Source organism: Lasiosphaeria miniovina (genome assembly GCF_030549165.1).
Source record: "Lasiosphaeria miniovina strain SMH2392-1A chromosome Unknown B0T26scaffold_4, whole genome shotgun sequence".
NCBI classification, from domain to species: domain Eukaryota; kingdom Fungi; phylum Ascomycota; class Sordariomycetes; order Sordariales; family Lasiosphaeriaceae; genus Lasiosphaeria; species Lasiosphaeria miniovina.
Window position 1 is genome coordinate 5449756 of NW_026848223.1, and position 9743 is coordinate 5459498.

The 9743-nt window shown below is 55.6% G+C and overlaps 2 protein-coding genes across 2 annotated transcripts; both read left to right on the plus strand.

The window, feature by feature from the left end:
• Positions 1 to 2442: 2442 nt before the first annotated feature.
• B0T26DRAFT_676570 (ADP-ribosylation factor family-domain-containing protein) lies at positions 2443 to 3423 on the plus strand (the record flags this gene model as incomplete). Its single annotated transcript, XM_060439993.1, has 6 exons — positions 2443 to 2501; positions 2606 to 2716; positions 2806 to 2822; positions 2893 to 3038; positions 3128 to 3208; positions 3292 to 3423. The coding sequence occupies 6 exons, from the start codon at positions 2443 to 2445 to the stop codon at positions 3421 to 3423; spliced, it is 546 nt and encodes a 181-aa protein (XP_060297189.1).
• A 490-nt stretch (positions 3424 to 3913) lies between these two features.
• B0T26DRAFT_856017 (uncharacterized protein) lies at positions 3914 to 9509 on the plus strand (the record flags this gene model as incomplete). The annotated part of the gene is made up of 5 exons (XM_060447688.1): positions 3914 to 4407; positions 4834 to 6861; positions 7000 to 7925; positions 7974 to 9026; positions 9087 to 9509. Exons 1-5 carry the CDS (start codon positions 4269 to 4271, stop codon positions 9507 to 9509), a joined length of 4569 nt encoding a protein of 1522 aa, XP_060297190.1. The 5' UTR covers positions 3914 to 4268.
• Between the last annotated feature and the right edge of the window lie 234 nt (positions 9510 to 9743).

The window sequence follows — 9743 nt, forward strand, 5'->3', positions numbered from 1 at the left end:
CTGCTTCATGTCCTCTTCTTTCAGTTCTGAAATGTCGAACTCGCTGGAATGGTCCCGCGACCACTGCTTCATGTCCTCTTCTTTCAGTTCTGAAATGTTGAACTCGCTGGAATGGTCCCGCGGCCACTGCTTCATATCCTCTTCTTTCAGTTCTGAAATGTCGAACTCGCTGGAATGGTCCCGCGTGTTCTCCTCTTTCAGGCCAGGACCGTGACCGTCAAACTCGGAATGATTTTGCGGGGGCAGGAACCTGATTCCTTGTTTGTTCACTCTGTTCTCCCTGTCCGGTTGGATGGGCCACTTTGTGAAGGCCGGCTCGGAGTTCTCCGATTTTTGCCGCTTTGGAGAATGGGGAACCGCCCTAGAGATCATCTCGGCGGGGTTTTTGCCGCTCTTTTCCTTCTCAACCAAGCCGGCAGCTTGAATGAAAAAGGCGGTCGACTCCGCTGAGTCGAGGTTCGCCATTTTGACAAAAGTCGAAACGTATTCCGGCTCTTCGTTGTCGGTCTAACCAACAGTGTCCGACTAGCTAATGCTGCTAGACGAATTTGATTGTTCTGGCTTTTTTTTCGTTAAAGTGTCAACTTCAACTGGATCTGGACTGCGGGGACTATTGTCTAAGGGCTGCGGCGACTATTGTCTAAGAAGCAACATACAACGCGAAGGGTAGACCTACTGTTGGCGAGTGCTGGTCCAATAGGCAGAGCTTTTTAGAAGCGCTAGGTAGAATGTGAGTAACTAGTCTTTACACCTAGAATTCGGAAGAGAGGTGTTGGTGTGAACGAGCGGGGGGCGATGGCCTAAAGACTGCCCTGAAGTGAAAGTGGAGGGGACCGAGGAAACGGTAGCGGGAAAGGGAATTGGCGAAGGAGGGAATACAAGAAATTAGGACGATGGGGCGATGGAATAAGAAAATGAAGGCCTAATGAGCCATGGAGTGACAGAGTGCAGATTGCAGGCTGCGGAAGCGAGAAGGTTGGGTAGAAAGATATAGAGAACGAAGTAAAATAGATGCCTAGAAGGCGCGAAAAGAAGAAAAGATTGCGAACTAACCTGCTGAGAGAATACAGTCTGGTCACAGTGTACCAAGCCCTGCTGTTACTTTCCTCAAGATAAAAGTGGCGCGAAGAAAATTGAGTCGAGAAGACGAACAATTCGCGGTTCCTCACGGTGCTGTGAGAAAAAGAGGCCCCGAGGAGTTTCTCGTCGGCTCGCCGCGCAGTTTTTGCGGGGTGCCCTATGATAATATTAGATGTCAAGCAAGACACCTGAAAGAAAATGAAGGAGCGTATACTGACCGAGCGCACAAGCAGGTTCCGTTGAGAATATCAGTAGGTAGAGAAAGGTATTGGGACTATCGACGTTCGTACGAGGTACGAGAGGTGCGCGGGTGGTGTGTCTCCAGGTCGACAGTTATGTGAGGAAGGTATGGTGTGGAAAGGGCGGAGAAGAAGACGGGTGACGGTTAGGAGGTCGAAATTAGAGGTCGAAAATTGTGGGGAGGCCTGAGGCAGCCCTAGCTCAGGATTTGGGGGGCGGCAGAGCTGAGCCGACGTCACTCCCGACTCCAAAAGAAGGCGGACGCTAGGGGAGATACGGGAAGAACGGTAGGAAAATGTATCGAAAGAGACGCGTGAAATGGAAGGTACGGAAAATAGGATGCGAGAGGAAGGTACGGCCGGGGAGTGCACGAAGGTGGAGAGGGCGCGCCAGGCGAGGCGAGGGGAGGCCAGGTGAGGCGAGGTTGACCCGTATGCGATATTTATCTATGGATGGCTTGTATGCCTGGACAAGGCACTTTTAGAAAGACGACTGGCCTTCAGCCCATTGAGTTCTAAAAAGAAATTATAGTAGACCAACGAGATCGAGGTGATTATATACTTGAACATGCAACAAGTGAAGTCCTTGAGCTCTTCTGACCGACATTAGGAACCGACAGGGCAGCGGGATACTCGGATATAATCCTCGAACTTATTAAGGACAGCATCATGGAGTGAAGCCAGCCCAAACACTAGCGATACTGTGACCTTATTGATAACATATTTACAGACGGATGGCTAGGTCCTTGGCCCACCCGGGGCAGTGTGTCCTATCTTGTTATTCTTTTGGTTAGACAGAAGGGAGCGGGGACATTTAATGCGCTGCTTAGATGCTTAGAATGAATCCGATATGGGAAGGAGATATTCTGCTGTAAAAAAGCCAGCGTATCTGGTTGGCCGGGCGTCTGTGTGTAAGTGAGACGGATGTCGTTGAAATCGCATCACGTGGAGTTGGGGGTCACAGGACGCGCGGGGTGTGTAGTACCCACTTTCCTGAACGAGCCGGTCGAGGCAACCTTCGCGTCTCTCGCCATGGCAGGCATCACACTTCCCTGCGTTTACTTACAGCGCATGTTCAGAGACATTCTTGAAAGTGCCAGGCCGAATCCCATCTTCGGCCAAGATGCTCTCAATCCTCCGGAAAGCGAGGCTCAAAGACAAGGAGCTGAGGATTCTAATGCTGTAAGCCGCCGTGTTTGCTGCTCGTGCATGCAGGTACTGTATTGTACTGTACTTTACAGTACAACACGTACTACTGCGCCTTGCTAACCACGCCTTTGTTCCAGCGGACTCGATAATGCTGGCAAGACGACGATTGTCAAGAGGGTCATGGGCGAAGATGTTAACACCGTCAGCCCTACGCTCGGCTTCATCATCAAGACGATTGACTACGAAGGGTGAGTGGCCCAGTGACCCCCTTGCCAGACTTGGTGCAAAGAAGAGGTCCTACGACTAGATGCTGACGTGGAAAGCGTGTCAACTCCAGCTACAAGCTCAATATTTGTAAAGTTGACTGGCTGCCTCTAGCTAAAACAGCGGCCCGGTGTTAATAAATGGACCTTTCAACGCGCAGGGGATGTGGGCGGCCAGAAGACGTTGCGGTCATACTGGAGAAACTACTTCGAAAAAACGGACGCCCTAATTTGGGTCGTTGATGCCACGGACCGGCTGCGAATCGACGACTGTCGAGATGAGCTGCATGGGCTACTTCAAGAAGAGGTAGTACAGAGTACCATTTCACCTCCATATCCGACTTCAACGGACGTTACCCGGGCAGTGATGACAGCTGACACTGAATCGTGATAAAGCGACTTTCAGGGGCGAGCTTGCTCGTCTTTGCCAACAAAACTGATGTTCAGGGATGCATGTCTGGCGATGAAATATCCAAGGTTAGTTGTTCATTTTCGGTGGATTTTCGTCTCCTGTCTCTGGGGAAACCGCAGAAGCTGAACTTAGTATCGGCTATGCACAGGCCCTTCGACTAGACGAGATCCGAACACATCGGTGGAACATCCTTCGGTGTAGTGCCATCACGGGAGAGAACCTAAGGGAAGGCTTGGCCTGGGTGGTTGAAGATGCAAAAGCCCGTCTTTTCTTGTACTGAGGCATGCATCTTGCCTTTAATCTTTTCTGTCTTTTTCTCGGGGTTTTGTGAGAATCAAGGAGCCAGTACCTTACGACGAAGAGGAGGAAAAGCATGGCTCGGCTGAACAGCGGACGATCTTTCTACGTACGAAGTACACGTGCAGACGATACATGAGGTGGTAGCGAAAAACGACACCATGTCGCTGGCTCTTGACAGCCGATTTGCTGGGTGCTGGCTGAGCTGCACTAGGATCTTGGCCTAAGGGTAGCAGCGACGGGGGAGAAATTAAAACAAAACAAAACCTAAAAAGAACCACCCAAGCCGGGATCAAAACGTAAATACTTCTAGGATAGGTAAAGATGAACGCTGCACACAGGCGGTACTTGCATTTAGGTAACACAAGATTTAGGTTTCTTACTGAGTAGCATCCAATGCTCATTCGGCCGAGCATTCGAAACATTGAAAGGCTTCCGACTTTCTGTCACGAAAGATAACTCCCGTCAGGTTCCATGACTTGGATGGGCTGGTCAAAGCGCCTGGCGAAACAGTGCAAGGTTCTGAGACAGGCGCATTCCGACTGGCCTAGCAGCGGATCCATCCAACTGGCGGCGGAGCTAACGAACCCCCCCAAGCTCGTCCCAAGTCGAGTCTCGCACGAGCCACCAGCCACACCCGCCAAATGGAATCGCAGCCAGAGCGGTTTAAGACCATCAAACTGCCCCTCCGCAGCACTCGCATGATTTAACGTTCAGGGTTGCATGTTGACTCGACCGCCCTGGGATGATCCCGTATCTTGCGTGTGTGTCTGGCCCCGATGTGCCCGATTCCGCCCCAATATCCAGCCTGCGCACCTAACTTGAACCATGTCGGACGAGGTATCTGATTTTCTTCGGTCGGTTGAGCTGTTGAAGGGACGACGCGAGGAGGAAGACGAGGCGCGTTCGCGCGAACTCGAGGAAAAGATTCTCCAAGAAAAACGAGAACGCCAGGCGCGACGTGCAGGTACGCCAAACCCCCCTCTCCAATCCGCTGCCACATCCCCCCTCCCTCTTTTTGCCTTTGCAGTTACGAAGTTACGCAAGGACAATTGCTGCTGTTGCGGAGCCAATCCCTCGTTGAAGGCGACCCGAGCCGGTGCAGGTTTTGGTGCTGGTTGCCGGTGCAGGTGCTGGTGCAAGTGCGTGCAGGTGCTGGCGCTGGGGCCGGTACGGTATGCCTGCTACCTACGCGACTCTAAATTGTTTGGTGCCGGTCGGTGCTTGGTCCGCGATCGCATCTGCCGACACTTCCTCTGCCTGTCCATGTCTCCATGGATTGTGTATTGACACATATCCTACTTCGATACCCCAAAACCCGAGCCCGGGCTCCGCAGCTGCGTGTGCGCATGAGATGACCGACCCACTGACTTGGCTTTCTTATCCGTCGCAGAGCGCGCAAGATCAATTTCTCCACAGAAATCATCACCGGTCAACACCCCGTCGCCTTCTGCACAGCGAACAAACCGTGCCCTGGCTACCGACGACACATTGCTGACCTCGCCGGGACTTGAAAGTTCTGGCAGCCCGCGGGCACGCGTCGCCCGCTCGTCGGAAGCCATGGACAGCACTACCGACTACTCCAACTCGAACTCCCCCACCAAAGAAAACGACTCGCCGTTCGACTTGGAATTCAAGCGATCGAGTCTTACCCTGACCTCGCCCTCGGTCGGCGGGCCGCCCTCTCGCTCGCCCCTTTCGTGGCAGCGCCGGCCCCCATCTCAAGCGTCGGACCGGCCCCGGCCGCTCTCTGTTGTCGCTGCAGAAAACGCGGCTGCTCGATCATCTCCTAACCCCCCCTCTGAGCCAACGCCGGCGCCAGAGCAGACCCTGACGCGTGACCAGATTGCGCAGTCGCTGGCAGGCAAGGACCCAACCTGGTTCCGCCAGACGGCCGACCGCGGACAGAACTCTCCGGCATACCGGCGCAACCAGGTCGAGGATACCGACGTCGTCGACATGTCGTCGTCGCGCGTCCAGCTGGCCGGAATGTCACGCAGTCCTGCAGCTGCTCAGCCGTTCAGAGATAGCCCGGTCCCTGCGCCCGATTTTTCTGCGCGGCACAGCAAGATTGGATCGCCACTTGTTCTCAGTGGTCCCCAGCGCCTCGACCCCCCAACTGGAGAGACCGGCGGTGGCGGAGAAACATCGTCGAGCGATCGTCAGCCGGCTCTACCCACCAGCGGGCGTACGTCGCCAAGCAGGCCAGTGTCTCCAACCAAGGGAATGGGCGGATTTGTGCAGAGCGCCATGATGAAGCGCTCGGATAGTGTAAAGCGTTGGAGTGTTACCTCGCCAGGAGGGCTGCAGCGTGCAGATTCCTCCGTATCTAGCAGAGGCGGCCTCGAAGGTGCGCCAAAAGGCAACCGTCCAGCCAGCGTGCTCAGGGACGGGTCGACGACGCCTTCGTCTCGGCCAACCTCGAGTCACGAAAAAGAGCCCGAGAATTCGACCGCCACGGCCTCTGCCACCGTCCCCGATGAGGCTGCCCCGACAGAACCCGAGGAAGAACCTGAACAGACGACTCCGCCAGTAAGCCCGTCCAAGACAATGGATCCGCGGAGATGGAGCCCGACCAAGTCTTCCAGCTGGCTTGAGGCGGCTCTCAACAAACCTGAATCACCAAAACCGAAGCCCACTCCGCCGCCTTCCAACCAGCCAGCTTGGATGGTCGAGCTGAACAAGGCAAAGGCCCAAAAAACCAATATCGGAAGTGGAGGTTCTATTCGGAGCCCGTCTCTTCCTAAGAAACCCGAGATCAAGACTGGCGGTCTTTTGAAGTCTACGCCGATGGGTGCGGGCGCGGGTCCAGTCTCCGCCGGCCTGGGCGGTTTTCCGCGTGTCTCGCCGAGCGACAAGGCTTCGCCTAGTCCCTTCCGGGGAAGCTTCGCGAAGCCTCTGTCAAGACGAGGGAGCGAGGACCCAGGGAGTAACATTCTAGATGGTTCGAGCGATTCTTCGGCACTGACAAAGACGAAGCTTGAAACACCACCGGTAAAGGACTTTCGAGCAAACCTCAAACCGCGCGTGCCGCCCCCCGAGACAGGGACAGGCAAGCCTGATGAGCTGAAAAATGTCTTTGGTAACTTGCGACGAACAAAGACACAGAACTATGTGGCCCCTGACGAGCTGAAAGGCAACATTCTACGAGGTAAGGCAGCACTGAACACCACAGGCGGCCCCCAGAAGAACGAGCGCAAGGATGAATTCAAAGATGCGATTCTGAAGAAGAAGGAGGAGTTTAAGAAGGCGCAACAGGAAGGCCGGGGAGTCACAAAAGGCCCTGGATCGTCCAGCTCGCTTGATGAGAAATCTATCCCCGAAGGGCTTGCGAAGAAACTAGAAATCGCCCGGACCGGCAACACTTCGAGGCAAGGCTCAACAACTTCAATAACTTCTGACTCGACTTTAGATACTCCACGTCCTCTCCAAGATTTGGCACGACCCAACCATCTCTCGGCTTCTGCAAAGAGAGACCTGGCATCAACCCCTAGATTTTCCCCCGAGATAGGGAAGGATCCGGTTTTCAAGCCGAAAACCCCCCCCATTCTCCAAAAAGAGACTGGTCTCTCCAGCCGACTTCAAAGCAAGGTCAGCGGTGGAGGATTGGCTGACCGTTTCAACCCAGCATTGGCCGGCTTGCTTGCAAGGGGCCCTCCTCCCGCTTCTGGTCCACAGAAGAGCCCTGACACTTCCTTGGGCACCCCAACATCAAATTCGGTAGGGGCGGAGGATGTTACTGGACCCGGCCCTCAGCTAACGCACATGACGAAAGGACGAGCTCGTGGCCCTAGGAGGAAGGCTCCAACTTCTGTTGCTGGTGCAAAGCAAGCCGAGGAGCCGAAGGGGCCCGAGCCCGAGCCCAAGGAGCTCCAAAAGCCTAGTGAGCCTGTAACTCCTAAAGAGCCTAGAGAGTCTGTCAAGCCGGAGGTGACGGCGACGTCTCCGGTGCAGAAGAAGCCTCCCGTTACCTCCCCGAAGCCTCAGAAGTTTGTCACGACTCCGACTCCGACTCCGAAGCCAGAAACCATCACCCTTGTAGATCCTAGAAGGTCGCTCGTGCAAGAAACGCCTACAACGGCGGGGGAGAGCGTAATCCCGTTAGTTGACTCGTCTAAGCGAGTATCGGAGGTAGAGCCGTCGTCAACTGGCCGGCCTATTCAGCTGGTTGACTCTTCAATCCGGACGCGTCCGCGATCGCCGACCAAGGTCCATGAACAGGTGGCGGCACTTGCAGCGAAGAATCAGCAGGCGTCGAAACCGACAGAGCCGGCAGATCAGCCAGTATCTCAACCCCCCTCTCCCAAGAAGCTTGTGTTGAAGAGGATTTCGAAGTTCTTGGACGACCAAGAAACACCAATCCCAAGGCCAGAGCCTGAAAAATCGCGGCCATCCTCGCCCATAAGAGGGCGATCATTCCCTGACCCCACAATCACAGTGCCGGGAAAACAGCCGTCGAAAGACAAGGCCGACTCGGGGCCTCCGGTTCCTGCCAAGAACAACACTGCTCTATTTAACGACTCGGGCCCTCAGGTCTCTGCGAAGAGCAACGCCACCCTGTTTAGTGGTGTTGGCTTGGGCCTGAGCAGGACAGCCGTCAAGCCCGGCCCAGGATCTGCTGGGGACGGAGCAGACGCGCAGACTGAACAAAGCCCTCGCCTGCCTCCCAAGGGTGCCAGACCGTTACCACCGCCTCCCAAATTGGCAAGGACGCCACCCAGGATAACGTCCCCAACACGGTCTCCGTCGCGATCTCCGAGCAAGTACAGCGTCGACGTATCAAATCTATTTTCCGACTTTTTCGGGCCGGAACGCCCGAAGCGGAGGTATACGGCAGATGCGGCCGACATCCTCATGCGCCGACCCGTGATGGGATCTACAGTCAAGACGCTGAGGACCCAGCTCTTCCAAGTGTTTGGCGACGGCAAGAAGCTCCCGGTGCCGGCGCATCACGAACGGGTGCTCTTTGAGCGCGAGATGTACCTCTGCCCCCACTCGTTCACCGACAGTGCCGGAAGAAAGGTGAATGAGGTTTACTTTTGGTCCGGTGATGAGGTGCCCGAGTCGGCCTTGCAGGATGCCGAAGTCTTTGCGCCGCGGGAAGCCAGGGCGTTTGGTGGGAAACTCGTGAGGCTATCGCAGGGCAAGGAGACGGCCGAGTTCGTGCAAGCGCTCGGGGGCATTGTGATTGTGCGTCGTGGGTCGAGCAACAAGTACGACTCGTTAGCACCGAACATGCTCTGCGGCCGCCGCTATTTGGGGCAAGTTGCTTTTGACGAAGTCGATTTCTCGCCCGCGAGCCTCTGCTCGGGCTTTCCATACCTTATCACCCAGCAGGGCAAGTGCTACCTTTGGAAGGGCAAGGGCAGCGATGTCGACGAGCTGGGTTGCGCCCGGCTTGTGGGCATGGACCTTGCGCTCATGGGCGAACTGTTAGAAATCGAAGAGGACAATGAGCCGGATAGCTTCTGGGACATTTTTGGCGGCGGCGCCAGAGCGCCTTCGGCGGACCACTGGCGCCTGAAGCCAAACTACGGCAGGTACTGCGGCCGGCTGTTTTGTTCCAACTCGGCCGACAGGCACCAGGTCAGTCTGCCCTTGTCGTTGCTCCAACTTGCCAGGCCAGCGCGGCTAACGCATGACCAGATCTCGGAGCTCTTCCCCTTTAAGCAGACTGACCTGCTGTCCAGCAACATCTACGTCCTCGATGCCTTCTTTGAGATGTACATCATCGTCGGCGCGCAGTCGCAGCACCAGTACGCTGCCTTCCGCAACGCCCTGGACTTTGCCCAGGAATATGCCATCTTGGCGGCCGGCATGGAGGACCGTCCCTTTGTGCCCATCTCTACAGTCGTCCTCGAGGGCATCCCGAGAGACCTGAAGAGCGTCTTCCGCAAGTGGCAGGACGTGGCTAGCCCCACGATTACGAACCCGCCCAGCTACCAACAGCAGCCACAGACGCCGGGCGGAGGGAGTGGCAGTGGCAGCGGGAATCTGAGGCGCGGCAGGAGCTTGAGGATCGTGCCACTCAACCAAGCGCTTCAGGCTGTGTCGTTGACCGAGTCATGAAGGAATACGGGGGATGCCTGCCGTGTGGGCAGTGTGCCCGAGTTGGCGGGACGGGGTTAGTCAATATACAACTATAATCTCTGTTATGCTCATCCAAGCCTGCCTGCTACCTATGTACGTGCCCGGCGAAGATGGGATGATGCTGGCGGATGGTTTGGCCGCCAGTTTCTATGTATGTGAAACGTTTATGTCCTTTAGCTGTCAGCTCGGATAGGAACTTGGTAAAGCTATCTC